The 18,911-nt window shown below is 52.9% G+C and overlaps 1 protein-coding gene across 1 annotated transcript; it reads left to right on the top strand.

Annotated features, from left to right (window-relative positions):
• Positions 1 to 242: 242 nt before the first annotated feature.
• CHRNA5 (cholinergic receptor nicotinic alpha 5 subunit) lies at positions 243 to 18,789 on the top strand. Its single transcript, XM_054713313.1, has 6 exons — positions 243 to 446; positions 9,127 to 9,278; positions 12,542 to 12,586; positions 14,230 to 14,339; positions 16,116 to 16,947; positions 18,609 to 18,789. Exons 1-6 carry the CDS (start codon positions 341 to 343, stop codon positions 18,768 to 18,770), a joined length of 1,407 nt encoding a protein of 468 aa, XP_054569288.1. The 5' UTR covers positions 243 to 340; the 3' UTR covers positions 18,771 to 18,789.
• Positions 18,790 to 18,911: the final 122 nt, after the last annotated feature.

Raw genomic sequence — 18,911 nt, 5'->3', positions numbered from 1 at the left:
GAAAAAGCATTAACTACAACCAGACGGGGCGGGGCCGTACGTCGACTGAGGGGATGGAGGGCGGGGCTATAGAGGGATGGGGCGGGGCTACAGCGGGCGGGGCAGGCTAGATGCAAATGAGGCGGAGCTGAAAAAGCATTAACTACAACCAGACGGGGCGGGAGGGGCGGGGCCAGCGCGGAGGGGCGGGGCTTGGCTGGGGCGGGCGCGGTGGCTCCTCAGGCGCCGGGAGCCCGGCGGGAACGGAGGGCCGCGTCGCTCCGCTTCGCCCGGACCCGCTCGCGGTTCCGCCCCCGAGTCCGCGTCCCCGCGCGGCCGTCCTGAGGCGACTCCCGGGGCGATGGCGGCGCGGGGGTCCCGGCCCGCGGTCCTCCGCCTCCTGCTGCTCTTCCCGCTGGTCGCCGGGCGCCGGGGTCCTGCCGGCGCGGGGGGCGGCGCGCCCGGAGGTGAGCCTGCGGGGCGGGGGGCGCGGGGCGCGCACGGAGGTGAGCCTGCGGGGCGGGGGGCGCGGGGCGCGCACGGAGGTGAGCCTGCGCGGCGGGGGGGCCCGGACGTGAGCCTGCGGGGCGGGGGGCGGGGGGGCGCGGGGCGCGCCCGGACGTGAGCCTGCGGGGCGGGGGGCGGGGCGCGGGGCGCGCACGGAGGTGAGCCTGCGGGGCGGGGGGCGGGGGGCCCGGAGGTGAGCCTGCGGGGCGGGGGGCGCGGGGCCGGGAGCGGGCGGTCCGGGGAAATGCCGCGCGGGCACCTCACTCGGGGGAGGGCCGCCCTCCGTGTCCCCTGACGGCCTCGCGGGGCTGCGGGCGACGACCTGTCCGTCAGAGGCGCGGGGTCGCCGGTCCGTGGCGTTGGGGAGCCCGCCCTGGTGGCCCAGGAGCCGGTGGCCGTCGCGGGGTGCGGTCGGGCGCACCCCGAGTCCCCCGGCTTGGAGCCCGTCCCCGCTTCCCGCAGGTCACGCGTTCCCCGCGGGGATAGAAAAGGCTTCGTGGTCCCCCCAAAGTTCCCGAGGCCCCATGGGGGGCGGGGGGGGGCCGGTGGTGGGACCGCCACCCAGACAGCGAGGGTCACGGCCGGGTTCCGACGTCCATATCTCTGATTTTATTTTATTTATTTTATTTTATTTATTTTAGTCTATTCTAGTATATTAATTTTATTTTATGACTTAATGTTATTCTATTCTAGTATATGTGCTGCCGAAGCGAGCACTAATGTTATTCTATTAATTTTATTTTATTTATGATTTTATTTTATTCATGTTACTTTATTTTATTTTATGATTGTATTTTACTCTTTTTGTTAATCCTCACCCGAGGATATTTGCCCATTGATTTGTTTTTTTAAAAGAGAATGGCTTTGGTTTTTTAAAAATATATATATTTTTATTGATGTTAGAGAGGAAGGGAGAGGAAGAGTGAGATAGAAACATCCGTGATGAGAGAGAATCATGGATCGGCTGCCTCCTGCACGCCCCACACTGGGGATCAAGCCCACAACCCGGGCCTGTGCCCTTGGCTGGAACCGAACCCGGGACCCTTCAATCTGCAGGCTGGCGCTCTATCCACTGAGCCACACGGGCCAGGGCTTCCCATCGATTTTTTTAGAGAGAGTGGAAGGGAGGGGGAGAGACAGACACATCCATCGCCCCCTCCCACATGCACCCCAGCGGGGGCCAGGGGTTGAGCCTGCAACCCAGGTCCGTGCCCTTGACGGGAATCGAACCCGGAACCCTTCTGTCCGCAGGCCGACGCTCTACCCACTGAACCACACCGGCCAGGGCGATGGCTCTGTTTTTATAAGTGTTGTTCTTTTTTTAAAAGTTTTTTTAAAAATCCTCACCTGAGAATATGTTTTGTTGTTTTTTTTTGGTTAACTCTCACCTGAGGGTATTTTTCCCATTCATTTTTTTTTTTCTTTTAAAGAGAGTGGAAGGGACGGGGGGGGGGGGGGGGGGGGGGGGGGGGAGAGAGAGAGAGAGACAGACCTGGACGGGTTGCCCTTGCAACCCAGGTAGGTGCCCTTGACCTGGAGTGGAACCCGCGACCTTTTGACCTTTCGGTGCCACTCGCGGAGCCAGGGGCCGGGCTATGAGCCTCGATATTGGAAAGCGGAGGCAGAACTCGGGCAGAAGAGCCTCTTCCTGCCGCGGCTTCCGCCAGGCTTTTACGGAACGGCGGTTCCGGTTCCAGGAAGCCAGCGGCATCTCCGACAGAATGGCTTTGCAGGACGAATTGCTTAATGAGGACGGAAGCGGGGTCACCGGGAGGGCGTTTCAAACAGAGAAAGGAAGCCCGGCCCTGGCCGGTGCGGCTCAGTGGGTAGAGCGTCGGCCTGCGGACCGAAGGGTCCCGGGTTCAATTCCCAGTCAAGGGCACATGCCCGGGTGGCGGGCTTGATCCCCAGTGGGGGGCGTGCAGGAGGCAGCCGATCCATGATCCTCTCTCCTCATTGATGTTTCTGTCTCTCCCTTTCTCTCTCTTCCTCTCTGAAATCAATAAAAATATATTTTTAAAAATAAATTAATTAAACAAAATGAGAGGGGCAGCCCTAACCGGTGTGGCTCAGTGGACAGAGCGTCGGCCTGTGGACTGAAGGGTCCCAGGTTCGATTCCGGTCAAGGGCATGTACATTGGTTGCGGGCACATCCCCAGTAGGGGGCGTGCAGGAGGCAGCTGATGGATGTTTCTCTCTCATCGATGTTTCCAGCTCTCTATCCCTCTCCCTTCCTCTCTGTAAATAATCAATAAAATATATATATTTTTAAAAAGGGCTATCCCTCTCATTTCATTTTCACAGTCATTTCCAGAAAAGGTTTTTTTTTGTTTTTTTTCAAACTGTAATCTATCAATTAGATCCAGTAAGTCATTTTTTATAATTAGCATATGAGTGTTTAGTACGGTGATTTCAGCACAGAACATTTTTTTCTTCTGATAGCATTATTCTTCTCCCCTAAAAATTGGAATCAAATTCTTTCAGATGACATTTTAAAATTTAATATGAATTAAGCATGTCTTGGCCATGAGACTAGGTAAATACTGGAATGGTTTTTGAAGAAAGTTGACCTTTTTTTTTTTTTTTTAAAGGAATTTGTTCTCCAGAAAAAGCAATATGCCAATGGGTAGAGCGTCGGCCCACAGACTGAAGTGTCCTGGGTTCGATTTCGGTTAAGAGCATGGAACTCGGTTGCAGGCTCGATCCCGGGTCCTGGTCGGGGCACATGCAGGAGGCAACCTATCGATGTGTTGCTTCTCTCACATGGATGCTTCTCTCTCTCTGTCTCTCCCCCTCCCTTCCACTCTCTCTCAAAAAAATAAATAAATAAAAATAAAAGAGAGAGGGTAATGGTAGCTGGTATTTTAGGTCCTTTCAACCATAATTACTTTACTTTTTAAAAATATATATTTTGTTGATTTTTTTTTTACAGAGAGGAAGGGACAGGGAGAGAGAGTCAGAAACATCGATGAGAGAGAAACATCCATCAGCTGCCTCCTGCACGCCCCCCTACTGGGGATGTGCCCGCAGCCAAGGTACATGCCCTTGACTGGAATCGAACCCGGAACCCTTCAGTCCGCAGGCCGACGCTCTATCCACTGAGCCACACCAGCTGGGGCTACTTTACGTTTTTTTTCATATTCATCTTAGGATCTTAATAATACCTCTTCCTCATGGTTTTTTGTGAACCAATCTCGGGAAAAAGGAACGTCTATTCTGCCAGCAGCCATACTCACCTGGCTAGTGGGAGGCCACACACCTGTGAAAGGGGGCTCAGGAGGCAGTTTTGCCTGTAATAAACAATAGATAATGAACTATTATCTATACTAATAAAAGGGTAATATGCTAATTAGACCGGGTCAACCGGCCATCTTCCAGACGCCCGACTTCCGGACAAAGCCATGGTGGTGGGGGCTGAGGCAGAGGCAGTTGGGGGTGATCAGGCTGGCAGGGGAGGGCAGTTGGGGCGAGATCAGACCTGCAGGGGAGGGCAGTTGGGGGGCGAGATCAGGCGGGCAATGGAGGGCAGTTAGGGGCAATTGGGCAGGCAGAGGCAGTTAGGGGCTATCAGGCTGGCAGGGGAGAGCAATTAGGGGCAATCAGGCAGGCAGCAGAGAGGTTAGGGGTGATCAAGCCAGCAGGGGGGCAAGGTAGGGGTGACTAGGCTGGCAGGGGGGCAAGGTAGGGGCAATCAGGCCGGCAGGCAGAGGGTTAGGGGCGATCAGGCAGGCAGGCAGGCAGGCAGGCGAGTGGTTAGGAGTCAGTCATCCCAGATTGCGAGAGGGATGTCCGCCTGCCGGTTAAGGCCTGATCCCTGTGGCAGTCAGACATCCCCTGAGGGGTCCCAGATTGGAGAGGGTGCAGGCCGGCCGTGTATTCTGCCAGCGGCCATACTTACCTGGCTGGTGGGAGGTCACACACCTGTGAAAGGGGGCTCAATACTAGAGGCCCAAATTTCATGCACCGGGCCTCTAGTATTAAGATAATACGGCCCTAGCTGGTGTGGCTCAGTGGATAGAGCGACGGCCTGTGGACTGAAGGGTCCCAGGTTCGATTCCTGTCAAGGGCATGTACCTTGGTTGCGGGCACATCCCCAGTGGGAGGTGTGCAGGAGGCAGCTGATCTGATGTTTCTAACTCTCTATCCCTCTCCCTTCCTCTCTGTAAAAAATCAATAAAACATATATATTTTTAAAAATGAAAACTATGGAAGGTTTTCTTCTTCTCACCTTTAGTCATTTTCATTTTAGAAGTTAACAGACACACACAAAGTAGCTGTCGCCTCTACTTAAAATTTTTTTAAATTTATTAATTGATTTGAGAGAGGGGGGGGGAGGGAGGGAGAGAGAGAAGCATCCATTTGCTGCTCCACTTGTTTAATTCACTGGTGGATTCTTGTATGTGTCCTGACCGGGAATGGAACCTTTGACGTCTTGGTTCATGGGACCACGCTCAACCAACAGGGCTACCCGGCCGGGGCTGTCACCTCTACTTTCCTTATGATTACACCCAAAAGAGTCTCTATCTAAGTGCCTCGTGTAAGGAAATCACTTTTTCACGCAATTTAATTTGCAATGAACAATCATTTTGGCTTCCCTGCAGATACCAAGTCTGCTCTATGAGCTGGAGCAAGACCAAGCATCTTTTTTTTCTTTTTAAATATATTTTATTGATTTTTTTACAGAGCGGAAGGGAGAGGGATAGAGAGTTTGAAACATTGATGAGAGAGAAACATCGATCAGCTGCCTCCTGCACACCTCCCTACTGGGGATGTGCCCGCAACCCAGGTCCATGCCCTTGACCTGGAATCGAACCCGGGACCCTTCAGTCCGCAGGGCGAAGCTCTATCCACTGAGCCACATCAGCCTGGGCGATGCACAAACTTTTTAAAAGAGTTTGCATGCAAATTGTCGCCCGGCCAGTGTTGCCCAGTGTTTGAGCATCGACCTAGGAACCAGGAGGTCATGGTTCGATTCCCTGTCAAGGGCACATGCCTGGGTTGAGGGCTCGATCCCCAGTAAGGGCATGCAGGAGGCAGCCGATCCCTGATTCTCTCTCATTGATGTTTCTCTCTCTCTCCTTCTCCCTTCCTCTCTGAAATCAATACAAATATACGTTTGTTTTTTTAAATATCTGCAACCTGTCTTCGCTCCTGACTAAACTTAGCTGTCTCAGGTCATTTTCTCACTGCAAGTGTTTGAGAGTCAGGGCAGGGTGTAAATTAAGGTAAAACTAAAGCAGAGCCACCCCAGAGAAACTTGATCCCCCTCTAATTCTGTGATGAAAATCAATAGAAAATACACTGAGTGGCCAGATGATGACGATCCCTGAACGCATAATCTTCTGGCCACTCAGTGTATATCCTATAGAATAAAAGGCTAATATGCAAATTGTCCCCTCGATCAGGAGTTTGACCAGCAGGCAGGTCAGCCGGCCAACTGCCCATGTCCCCCCACCCCCTGGCCAGGCTGGCCAGACCCCACCCATGCACGAATTCATGCACCGAGCCTCTAGTATACACACACACACACACACACACACACACACACACACACACACACACTGAGTGGCCAGATTATTATGCGTTCAGTGATCATCATAATCTGGCCACTAAGATCATCATAATCTGGCCACTCAATAGATAGATATAGATATAGATATAGATATAGATATAGATATAGATATAGATATAGATATAGATATAGATATAGATAGATATATTAGAGGCCCGGTGCATGAATTCGTGCATGGGTGGGGTATGGCCAGCCTGGCCAGGGGAGGGGACATGGGCAGTTGGGCGGCCTGCCTGCTGGTCAAACTCCTGGTCAAGGGGACAATTTGCATATTAGCCTTTTATTATATAGGATATACACTGAGTGGCCAGATGATTATGCATTCAGAGATCATCATCATCTGGCCACTCAGTGTATAATGAAAATCCTAGAATGGAAAAACACACACCCACCCTGCATTTCACCTGTAATACTTAAAATAGTGACTGGTAAGTACCAATTTGTCACATTGAAAGTGCTGGCTATAGCACACCTTTCTCCTCGTTGACAAAACGGCCAATTATGTTCACTGCTGTATTATCGCGCCATTGCTTAAAATAGCCTTCCTGGGACTGTTACAAAAGGACTTTTTTTAAAAAAAAAATAATAAAAGGGATATAAGTCACTTTTTGTTAACTTAAAAAAAATGGTCTGCCCTGGCCGGTGTGGCTCAGTGGGATAGAGCGTCGGCCTGCGGACTGAAGGGTCCCGGGTTCGATTCTGGTCAAGGGCATGTACCTTGGTTTTGGGCACATCCCCAGTACGGGGTGTGCAGGAGGCAGCTGATGGATGTTTCTCTCTCATCGATGTTTCTGACTCTCTATCCCTCTCCCTTCCTCTCTGTAAAAATCAATAAAATATATATTTTTTACAAAGGTCCAAGGACATTGAGGGGAATGCCTGACTTACGAGTTGGGGATACACAGCCTATACCCTCTTACAAAGCTTCTCAGATACATTACCTTATTTTATTCCTGTGACGGCTGGTGCAGACGAAAGGGCACGTCATTGGCAGCCGCGAGCGAGATTTAAAACGTGTGCGCCCTGACTCAGCAGTTCTAGGAGTCACTGCCATAAATTCTTCTGTAAGTGTGGGGAAAAAGACGCACAAGGATGTTAACTGCAGCATTTCCCGCTGTGGCGTTGTCAGAAAGAACCCCGAACCGAGGACGATAGACATGCCCATCGGTGGGGAGATTTTATGTAAATGACAGCACACCCGTAACCCCGACCCCCTTGCCACGTGTGAAGAAAGACTGGAGATGGATAGAGATGTACAGACATCGAGTACTGAAGGGGGGAGAAAGCAAGTCGCAGAACTTAGAAGACTTAAAAAAAAAAAATTTTATTGCCCTACCCAGTATAGCTCAGTGGATAGAGCGTCGGCCTGCGGACTGAAAGGTCCCGGGTTCGATTCCTGTCAAAGGCATGTACCTTGGTTGCAGGCACATCCCCAGTAGGGGGTGTGCAGGAGGCAGCTGATCGATGTTTCTCTCTCATCGATGTTTCTGACTCTCTATCCCTCTTCCTTCCGCTCTGTAAAAAATCAATTAAAAAAAATATATTTTATTGATTTCAGAGAGGGAGAGGCAGAGAGAGAGAGAGAGAGAGAGAAACATCAGTGATGAAAGAACACGGAACGGCTGCCTCCTGCACGCCCCACACTGGGGATCGACCCCGCAACCCGGGACTGTGCCCTGACCGGGAATCGAACCCTGACCTCCTGGTTCCTAAGTCGTCGCTCAACCGCTGGGCCACGCCAGCCGGGCAAAGAAAAGACTTTTGTTCTTCCTCTGTGTCTGCATTTTTAAAAAATGTCTGTACATCACACTGAGCAGTGGTTACCCTAGAGCAGTGGTCGGCAAACTCATTAGACAACAGAGCCACATATCAACAGGACAACGATTGAAATTTCTTTGGAGAGCCAAATTTTTTAAACTTAAACTTCTTCTAACGCCACTTCTTCAAAATAGACTTGCCCAGGCCGTGGTATTTTGTAGAAGAGCCACACTCAAGGGGCCAAAGAGCCGCATGTGGCTCGAGAGCCGCGGTTTGCCGACTACGGCCCTAACCGGTTTGGCCCTATCCACTGAGCCATGCCGGCCGGGCTGTTAAGTGCCTCTGTATTGCGTTGAGTGCTTCTTAAGGAACTCCGCATGTTCCCGCGTGAGTAATCTGATTAACTGAGAAATGTATCTGAGCAGAGTGGCCCTCATTGATCTCAGACGTCTATATTGATATTGCACTCGGAAAGGACTCTTCATCACAGCCTAAGTAATAGTGTTGGGTGATGAATGATGACACACTTTTTAAAAAATATATTTCTATTGCCGAAACCGGTTTGGCTCAGTGGATAGAGCGTCGGCCTGCGGACTGAAAGGTCCCAGGTTCGATTCCGGTCAAGGGCATGTACCTTGGTTGCGGGCACATCCCCAGTAGGGGGTGTGCAGGAGGCAGCTGATCGATGTTTCTCTCTCATCGATGTTTCTAACTCTCTATCCCTCTCCCTTCCTCTCTGTAAAAAATCATTAAAATATATTTAAAAATATATAGATATATTTCTATTGATTTCAGAGAGGAAGGGAGAGGGAGCGAGAGATAGAAATATCCATGATGAGAGAGAATCATGGATCGGCTGCCTCCTGCATGTCCCCCACTGGGGAAGGAGCCCACAACCTGGGCACATGCCCTTGACCGGAATCGAACCTGGGACCCTTCAGTCCGTAGGCCGACGCTCTACCCACTAAGCCACACCGGCCAGGGCAATGACACACTTGTGTGTGTGTGTGTTTTGTTTTTCTTTAAATATATTTTATTGAATTTTTACAGAGAGGAAAGGAGAGGGAGAGAGTTAGAAACATCAATGAGAGAGAAACATCCATCAGCTGCCTCCTGCACGCTCCCCACTGGGGATGTGCCCGCAGCCAAGGTACATGCCCTTGACCGGAATCGAACCTGGGACCCTTCATTCCGCAGGCCGACGCCCTATCCACTGAGCCACACCAGTTAGGGCGTGTGTGTGTGTTTTAAGTAAAAGTATTTGGTAGGAGAGAAGCCAACATGCGAACTTTTCATAATCTGTTTTGCAGGACTGGCTGAACCGTTCTTTGTGGCCAGACATGAAGACAGCCTGTTTAAGGATCTATTTCAAGACTACGAGAGATGGGTCCGTCCCGTGGAGCGCCTCAACGACAAGATCAGAATAAAGTTTGGCCTCGCCATCTCTCAGTTAGTGGATGTGGTAGGTGTGCGCGTCCACCCGGATCCGGCGTCACATGCCGGTGTGGTTGAAATTGCTCTCTGGAGGCCTGATCGGTGTGTCTCAGTGGATAGAGCGTCGGCCTGCGGACTGAAGGGTCCCGGGTTCGATTCTGGTCAAGGGCATGTACCTTGGTTGCAGGCACATCCCCAGTAGGGGTTGTGCAGGAGGCAGCTGATCGATGTTTCTAACTCTCTATCCCTCTTTCTTCCTCTCAGTAAGAAATCAATAAAATATATTTTAAAAATATATATCTTTAAAAAAAATTGCTCTCTGGAGCCTCGGCATAAGGGGGATGGACAGGCGGTCCTCCCCAAGGCCACCACTTCCCGGGCAAGGACCCCACAGCCGCCTTTGCCTCTGGGACGTGCTCCCTTGGGGCCTCCTCCTTCCTTCCGGGTCGTTCTCCCGTCTTAGGGATGGGCCTGAGCGTGGGTGCCCTCCCGTCCGCTAAGCTATTTATCCTTCTGTCCTCTCCCCTGCTGTTGGGACCACTTATACTTCTCTGCTCTTACTGGTTTGTTTGTTTTTTTAATTTTCTTAAATATATTTTCACTAGACGCCCGATGCATGAAGATTCGTGCAGGAATGGGCCTTCCTTCCTCTGGCTGCCAGCACCGCCTTCGCTCTGGCCGGAGCCGCCTTTCCACCTTCCCATGCTGCCCAGAGGCCCGGAGCGGCTGGGGTGGTGTGGAACACCCCACCCAGCCACTCGGAGTCTGTGTATGCAAATTAACCCACCATCTTTGTTGGGCTGATTTGCATACTCACTCCTGATTGGCTGGTAGGCGTCACGAAGGTACAGTCAATTAGCATGTTACTCTTTTATTGGGTAGATTGATTTCAGGGAGGAAGGGAGAGGAAGAGAGAGATAGAAACATCAGTGATGAGAGAGAATCACCGATGGGACTGCCCCCTGCATGCTCCCCACTGGGGACAGGGCCCACCCCCTGGGCATGTGCCCCTGGCCGGAATCGAACCCGGGACCCCCAGGTCCGCAGGCCGATGCTCTATCGACTGGGCCAAAGCAGCTAGGAGCTGTTTTGTTTCTTTTTTATTTATTTATTTATTAAATATATTTTATTGATTTTTACAGAGAGGAAGGGAGAGGGATAGAGAGCTAGAAACATCGATGAGAGAGAAACATTGATCAGCTGCCTCTTGCACACCCCCTACTGGGGATGTGCCCGCAACCAAGGTACATGCCCTTGACTGGAATCGAACCTGGGACCTTTCAGTCCGCAGGCCGACGCTCTAGCCACTGAGCCAAACTGGTCAGGGCTGTTTTGTTTCTTTTTTAATCCTCACCCGAAGACAGTTTGCCATTGATTGTTTTTAAAATTTGAGTTGTTTATTTTTGCACACCTTTGTGTTTTTTTTTTTAATATATTTTTATCGATTTTAGAGAGGAACGGAGAGGGGGAGAGAGAGAGAGAGAGAGAGAGAGAGAGAGAGAGAGAAACATCAATGATGAGAGAGAATCATTGACCTGCTGATTCCTGCACGCAACTCCAGCCGGCAACCCGGGCATGTGCCCTTGACCATAATCAAACCCAGGATCCTTCAGTCCTCAGGTAGATGCTCTATCCACTGAGCCACACCAGCTAGGGCTCTGTGCCGAGTGTTGTAACTTACACAGTGTGTTGTGGTTGGTGACTATGTTTTTTAAAATATATATATATTTTATTGATCTCAGAAAGGAAGGCAGAGGGAGAGAGAGATGGAAACATCCATGATGAGAATCATGGATCAGCTGCCTCCTGCACACCCCCTACTGGGGATCGAGCCCATAACCCAGGCATGTGCCCTGACCGGGAATCGAATGGTGACCTCCCTGGTTCATAGGTCGACACTCAACTACTGAGCCACGCCGGTCTATCTGTGTTCTTTCTTTCTTTAAAATATATTTTTATTGATTTCAGAAAGGAAGGGAGAGGGAGAGAGAGAGAGAAACATCAATGATGAGAAAGAATCATAGATCGGCTGCCTCCTGCACGCCCCCTATTGGGGATCGAGCCCACAACCTGGGCATGTGCCTTTGACCAGAATCAAACCTGGGACCTTTCGGTCCACAGGCCGACGCTCTATCCACTGAGGCACACCGGCCAGGGCCTGTGCTCTCTCTTAGCACCGAGTACATAAAGTTGGAACTTATTTCTTAGGTTGTGTCTTAGTTAGATCTGAGGAAATGCGCTGGTTGAGACGACGAATCTTACATCTAAAAATTCTGATAGTGAAAAATAAAAATAAAAATAAAAATCCTACCTAATAAAATGGTAATATGCAAATTACCATCACTCCGCTACGCCCATGATTGGCCCGTTGGGAGGCTGGGGGCGGGACTTGGGGTGGCCCATTGGGCTGGCGGGACTCAGGGTGGCCCATTGGGCTGGCGTTCCTCCTGCTGGCCCCAACGGCCGGCGCTGGGGGAGGACTCATGGGGCCGGCAGAAGGCACCAGTGGCGGAACTCGGGGTGGCTGATTGCGTGGCTGCCAGCACCAATTTTCCTCTGGCCACCCGCCGATCGGAGTGCCTCCCGCCAGCGCAATCGGCCACCCTGAGTTCCTCCAGCGGCACCGGTGGAGGAACTCAGGGTGGCCGATAGCGCTGGCGGGAGGCGATCGGCAGGTGGCCAGAGGAAAACTGGCACTGGAGGAACTCAGGGTGGCCGATCGCGCTGGCGGGAGGCGATCGGCAGGTGGCCAGAGGAAAACTGGTGCTGGCGGAAAACTGGTGCCAGCAGCCAGGTGAAGGAAGGTCTTTTGCACGAAACTTCGTGCAACGGGCTTCTAGCAAAAAAATAAATAAAAATGCCGATGGTGAACGTGAGGGCAGCTTCTCGGAAGTGCAGCGTGTGTTGGGAGGAATCATGTGAAATGAGGCTGGGAAAAGGCCCCGCTTTGTGTTGGCATAAGATGGCAGGACTCGTATTTAAAGAATCGTCGTGTCTGGAACCAGAACCATCAGCCTTATTTATTACTTTTTAATTTTTTTAATATATATTTTTAATTGATTTCAGAGAGGAAGGGAGAGGGAGAAAGAGAGAGAGAAACATCCATGATGAGAGAGAATCATGGATCGGCTGCCTCCTGCACGCCCCGCACTGGGGATGGAACCTGCAACCCAGGCATGTGCCCTTGATCAGGAATCGAACCTGGGACCTTTCAGTCCCCAGGCAGATGCTCTATCCACTGAGCCACACTGGCCAGGGCCCATCAGCCTTACTTCAACCTTTGTTTTTCAGGATGAGAAAAACCAGCTAATGACCACGAATGTCTGGTTGAAGCAGGTACGTATCAAACGCAAAAGGCCGCCCCCCTGGCGACCCTGTTACTACAGGGTGTGCGGCACGGAGGGGCGTGAGTGAGGGCCGGGCTGGGTGCGCCGGCGGGAGGCAGGCGGACCAGGTAGGTGGAGGTCTCGTGTTTACTCGGTTGGTGTTACCTGAGTGGCAGGCACTGGGGAGCAGCCGTGAGCAACACTGACAGGAGTCCTGTCCTGGAAGGACCCAGAAGCTGATCAGCTCGGGGGACAATATGCTGGGAAATAGGAGAGGGTGTGCAGGGATCTATAGACACATATACGTTTAAATATACTTTATTGATTTTTACAGAGAGGAAGGGAGAGGGAGAGAGAGTTAGAAACATCGATGAGAGAGAAACATCCATCAGCTGCCTCCTGCGCGCCCCCCACTGGGGATGTGCCCACAGCCAAGGTACATGCCCTTGACCGGAATCGAACCTTCAGTCCGCAGGCCAACGCTCTATCCACTGAGCCAAACCGGTCAGGACCTATATTTTTATTTGTTTATTTATTTTTAAATCTTATTTTATATTTATTTATTTGTGTTAATCTTCCCCTGAGGATATTTTTCCATTGACTTTTAGAGAGAATGGAAGGAAGAGGGAGAGACAGAGAGAAACATGGATGTGAGAGAGACACATCGATTGGTTGCCTCCTGCATGCGCCCCAGCCAGGGCAGGGGTGCCTGCAACCGAGGTACGTGCCCTTGACTGGGAATCAAACCCGGGACCCTTCAGTCCACAGGCCGATGCTCTATCCACTGAGCCAAACCAGCTAGGGCTTTATTTTTTAGAAATATGTTTTTATTGATTTCAGAGAGGAAGGGAGAGGGATAGAGAGATGGAAACATCCATGATGAGAGAGAATCATGGATCAGCTGCCTCCTGCACGCCCCCTACTGGGGATGGAGCCCACAATCGGGCATGTGCCCTGACCTGGAATCGAACCGTGACCTCCTGATTCATAGCTTGACGCTCACTGAGCCACGCCGGCCGGGCTGTCCCTACTTTTTTTTTTTTTTATTATTGTCTAAAGTTTTCCATATGTCTCCTTTTTCCCCAGTTGATCCCCCCCACAAGCCATTCCCACCCCGGGCAAGCCCCCACCACCCCAGTGTCCCTACTTTTTAATACCGACCACCACTTCCCCAACCCTTAACTCCTAAAAGGCACGGGTGATTTCCTTGGGGTGCGAGTATTAACTTGACATGATCCCAGCATCGTTCCCGCGTGGAGGTTGGGCAAGGTGTTCACGTATGTGGCATGTGGAATACGTCCAGCTGCGCTTTGCGTGGAGCAGTCCGGCCGGTCCGTGTCCACACAGCTGGAAAAGGGATGTTTCCCTCGAACCCGGAGCCTAGAACCCGAGGCTGCACCTCCTGGGCCCGGCTCGTGGTTGGAGAAGGGGCGCCAAGCAGAACCGTGAGCACACACACAGCCTGGCGCTCCCTGTCCCCAAGGACCAAGCTCAGAGCCGCGCCGGCCGCAGGGACCAGGCTGCCCAGCGGCCGCGGGGCAGGCGCGCCCGGCGCTCTCTCTGTCGGGAGTGGACAAGGCTTCCTGATGACCGTGACCAGTCCCTTTGAGGATGAAGTCCATCGAAACCGACGCCGTTTTCTTTGTTTCAAAGGAGTGGAGAGACGTGAAGCTCCAGTGGAACCCCGAGGACTACGGGGGGATCAGAGCGATCCGGGTCCCGTCAGACTCGCTCTGGACCCCAGACATCGTCCTGTTTGATAAGTAAGTCATAGTCCAACTTCCATTGTGTGTTTACAAAGCGAACACTTGCGTTGCGATTGGGCACCTGAGTAACGTAAATCCTTCCTTCCTTTTTTTTTTAAAATATATTTTATTGATTGTTTACAGAGAGGAAGGGAGAGATAGAGAGTTAGAAACATCGATGAGAGAGAAACATCGATCAGCTGACTCCTGCACACCCCCCACTGGGGATGTGCCCGCAACCAAGGTACATGCCCTTGACCGGAATCAAACCTGGGACCCTTGAGTCCACAGGCCGATGCTCTATCCACTGAGCCAAACCGGTTAGGGCAAATCCTTCCTTCTGAGAAGTGTGTGGCTGTCCAGTCGCATGACCCGATTTCACATTCTTTGGTTTCAGATCGGTTCTGTGGGTCCCCTCCTTTTGCGTGTGTGCGTGTTGTTTTCTGATCATACAAGTGTTCTTTGATTTCTGTCATTTGTGACATGCCAGAAGCCAGTTCCAGTATGTCATAATTGCAAGAGTTTCATCAAAAGGTTGATGGAACTGGGGCACTCAACAAGGGCTGAGTCACATATGTAATCACCTGTTGGAATGGCTGAAAGGCACTTCCCCCAAACCTGAATAGGATGACTGTTTGCTGCTAGACAGCTCAGGGCATCTCAATCTGCATGTTAGTGCCTCCTGTTGGCCAAACACCTGAGCAGCCAATCTGACAATGGATTCTGTACGAAACCCTACCCTCTGAAGTGTATTATCGCCACCTTGCCTTAGGACAAATTGTGTTAATAAAAAGCAAGGGTCCTGAGACAAGGAGAACTTAGCTCCTTTAGCTGAAGCTCCTCTGACCCCCAATGCCTTTCAAAATTATCTTTCTTCTCTGGACTCTTAAGTTGCACACAGCCTTTCTCCAGATTGCTGAACCCTTCTTAATGCTGGAACAAGAACCCCGGCAGTGACATATTGGGGAAGCCCAGCAAGGTGTGAGGAAGTAGGGGGGTCACCAGTGGTCAGTCCCACTGTCCAGCACGTGGAGCAGGGGAGGGCGACGGCTGGCCCTGCCAAGGCAGTAGGGTGAGTTAATTAAATGTTCGACCAGCCCTGGCCGGTGTTGCTCAGTGGATGGAGTGTCGGCCTGCGGATGGAAGGGTCCCGGGTTCGATTTCAGTCAAGGGCACATGCCTGGGTTGCAGGCTCGGTCTAACGTGCAGGAGGCAGCCAATCCACGATTCCCTCTCTTCGTTGATGTTTCTGCCTCTCTCTCCCTCCCTCTCTGAAATCAATAAAAATATATATTTTTAAAAAATGTTCGGCCCTAACCAGTTTGGCTCAGTGGATAGAGCGCCGCCCTGCGGTCTGAGGGGGTCGCAGATTCGATTCCGGTCAAGGGCATGTACCTTGGCTGTGGGCACATCCCCAGTAGGGGGTGTGCAGGACGCAGCTGATCGATGTTTCTCTCTCATTGATTTTTCTGGCTCTCTGTCCCTCTTCCTTCCTCTCTGTAAAATATCAATAAAATATATTTTTAAAAAAATGTTCGACCAAATAGAGCAGGCTAATATTTTATATATATATGTCTCAGAGAAGAAGGGGGAGGGAGAGACAGAAACATCCATGATGAGAGAGAATCATGGGTCGGCTGCCTCCTGCACGCCCCCAACTGGGGACCGAGCCCGCAACCCGGGCCTGTGCCCTGACCAGGAATCAAACCTTGACCTCCAGGTTCCTTGGTCGACGCTCAACCACTGAGCCACGCCGGTGACGTTCCTGTGCGTGTGCATGTGTGTGTGTTTCAGTGCCGACGGGCGGTTCGAAGGGGCCCGCACGAAGGCCGTGGTCAGGTTCGACGGCACGGTCGCCTGGACGCCCCCGGCCAACTACAAAAGCTCCTGCACCATCGACGTCACGTTCTTCCCCTTCGACCTCCAGAACTGCTCCATGAAGTTCGGCTCCTGGACGTACGACGGCTCCCAGGTGGACCTCCTGCTGGAGGGCCGGGACGTGGACAGGAGGGACTTCTTCGACAACGGCGAGTGGGAGATCGTGAGCGCGACGGGGAGCCGGGGCAACCGGACGGACGGCCGCCGCTGGTACCCGCACGTCACCTACGCCTTCGTCCTCCGGCGCCTGCCCCTCTTCTACACCCTGTTCCTGATCGTGCCCTGCATCGGGCTCTCGCTCCTCACGGCGCTGGTCTTCTACCTCCCGTCCCACGAGGGCGAGAAGATCTCGCTCTGCACCTCGGTGCTCGTGTCCCTGACCGTGTTCCTGCTGGTCATTGAGGAGATCATCCCCTCGTCCTCCAAGGTCATCCCCCTCATCGGCGAGTACCTGGTGTTCACCATGATCTTCGTGACGCTGTCCATCACCGTCACCGTCTTCGCCATCAACATCCACCACCGCGCGCCCTCCACGCACCACGCCATGGCGCCGTGGGTCCGCCGCGTGTTCCTGCACAGGCTCCCCAGGCTGCTGTGCATGCGGGGCCACGCCGACAGGTACTCCGCCCAGAGGGAGGAGGCCGGGGGCCGCGGGGGACCGAGCCCCCCCCGGGACCCGCTGGGAGCCGCGCTCGACGCCATCCGCTACATCGCGAGGCACACCGTGAAGGAGAACGCCGTCCGAGAGGTCTGTGCCCGGGGGGCGTCCCGCGGGCAGGTCACGGCCCTCCGTAGGCCAAGCGCAGGGCGAGGGCCGGACGTGTGCACGCGCGTCCTCGAAAAGGTCTTTAGGAGATCTGCTCTGGCCCTGGCCCGTGTGGCTCAGTGGATAGAGCGCCGGCCTGCAGACGGAAGGGTCCCGGGTTTGATTCCAATCAGGGCACGTGCCCAGGTTGCAGGCTCGATCCCCAGCGTGGGGCGTGCAGGAGGCAGCCGATCCATGCTTCTCTCTCATCATGGATGCTTCTAGCTCTCTTTCTCTCTCCCTTCCTCTCTGAAATCAATAAAAAATTCTATCTAATAAAAGAGTAATATGCAAATTGACCATCACTCCAACACACAAGTTGGCCGCCCCCATGTGGTCAAAGATGGCCGCCCCCATGTGGACAAAAGATGGCAGCCACAAGATGGCCTGCAGGGGAGAGCAGTTGGAGACGATCAGGCTTGCAGGGGAGGGCAGTTAGGAGTGACCAGTCTGGCAGAGGAGGGCAGTTGTGGGGATCCAGGCCTGCAGGGGAGGGCAGTTGGGGGGGACCAGGCCTGCAGGGAGGTAGTTGGGGGGGGACCAGGCCTGCAGGGGAGGACAATAGGGGGTGACCAGGCCAGCAGGGGAGAGCAGTTAGGGGCGACCAGGCCAGGAGGGGAGGGCAGTTAGGGGTGACCAGGCTGGCAGGGGAGAGCAGTTAGAGGCAACCAGGCTGGCAAGGGAGGGAAGTTAGGGGTGACCGGGCCATCAGGGGAGGGCAGTTAGGGGTGACCAGGCCTGCAGGGGAGGGCAGTTGGGGGTGACTAGGCTGGCAGGGGAGGGCAGTTATGAGGCAAACGGGCCAGCCAGGGAGCAGTTAGGCATCGATCAGGCTGACAGGGGAGTGGTTAAGGGATGATCAGGCTGGCAGGCAGAAGCAGTTAGGGGCAATCAGGCAGGCAGGCAGGCGACCCACTCAGTGTATATATTGACCTGCACATGCCCAGGTCAATTTGCATATTGCCTCTTTATTATATAGGATTGATTTCAGAGAGGAAGGGAGAGGGAGAGAGAGAAACATCCATGATGAGAGAGAATCATGGACCAGCTGCCTCCTGCATGCCCCCTACTGGGGATCGAGCCCACAACCCAGGCACACGCCCTTGACTGGGAATTGAACCCGGGATCCTTCAGTCCGCAGGCCGACGCTCTACCCACTGAGCCACACCGGCCAGGGCAGCAGATTGTATATACATTAATAAAAGAGCAACATGCAAATTGACCATCACTCCACTATGCCCACCAGCCAATCAGGAGGGAATATGCAAATTAGGACAAGGATGGCAGCCGCCCAGCTGTTCCAGGCGCGGAGTGGCCAGGAGGGGCAGGATGCCTGGTATGAGAGGGAGGGTGGGAGGGGGCACGAAGGGATCTACAGGAGCGGCACTCCGGCCACAGGGAAGACAAAGGCGGCAGACTCCGGCTGGAGCAAAGGCCTGGGTCCCGGGTGCTGGAGAAAAACCAGTGCAGGAAGCCAGGGGAAGGAAGGCCTATTTAATGCACGAATCTCTTGGTGCACCGGGCCTCTAGTCTTAAAATAAGTAGACAGTGTTAAATTCTGTATTTAATGTGAGCCTTTTTTTTTTTTTTTTTTTTGGCAACAGGTGGTTGAAGATTGGAAGTTCATAGCCCAGGTCCTCGACCGGCTCTTCCTCTGGACGTTTCTTCTGGTCTCGGTGGTCGGCTCCCTGGGGCTCTTCGCTCCTGTTATTTATAAATGGGCAACTGTGCTCGCGCCAGTTCACATCGGAACGGCAGACACGTGACGCGTCCCTAGGGCGGTAGCGGGAGGTTCAGGCATGTACAGTGAGTGGAACCTCGTTTCTCGAACTTAATGCCTTCTAAAAGGCTGTCTGAACACCGAATCACCCCCCCCCCCAATTAGAAATCATGTAAGTTGAGCCCTA

The sequence above is a fragment of the Eptesicus fuscus genome, chromosome 25, assembly GCF_027574615.1.
Source record: "Eptesicus fuscus isolate TK198812 chromosome 25, DD_ASM_mEF_20220401, whole genome shotgun sequence".
NCBI lineage: Eukaryota > Metazoa > Chordata > Mammalia > Chiroptera > Vespertilionidae > Eptesicus > Eptesicus fuscus.
The sequence above is the reverse complement of the archived record's forward strand: the minus strand, read 5'-3'. Positions and strand labels throughout refer to the sequence as shown.

Excerpts from the sequence above, each read along its gene's own strand:
- CHRNA5 (XM_054713313.1), top strand. The coding sequence starts at position 341 with ATGGCGGCGCGGGGGTCCCGGCCCGCGGTCCTCCGCCTCCTGCTGCTC. Across the intron at positions 447-9,126 it reads GGGGGGCGGCGCGCCCGGAG|GACTGGCTGAACCGTTCTTT; the intron begins GTGAGCCTGCGG and ends TCTGTTTTGCAG. Across the intron at positions 16,948-18,608 it reads AGGAGAACGCCGTCCGAGAG|GTGGTTGAAGATTGGAAGTT; the intron begins GTCTGTGCCCGG and ends TTTTGGCAACAG.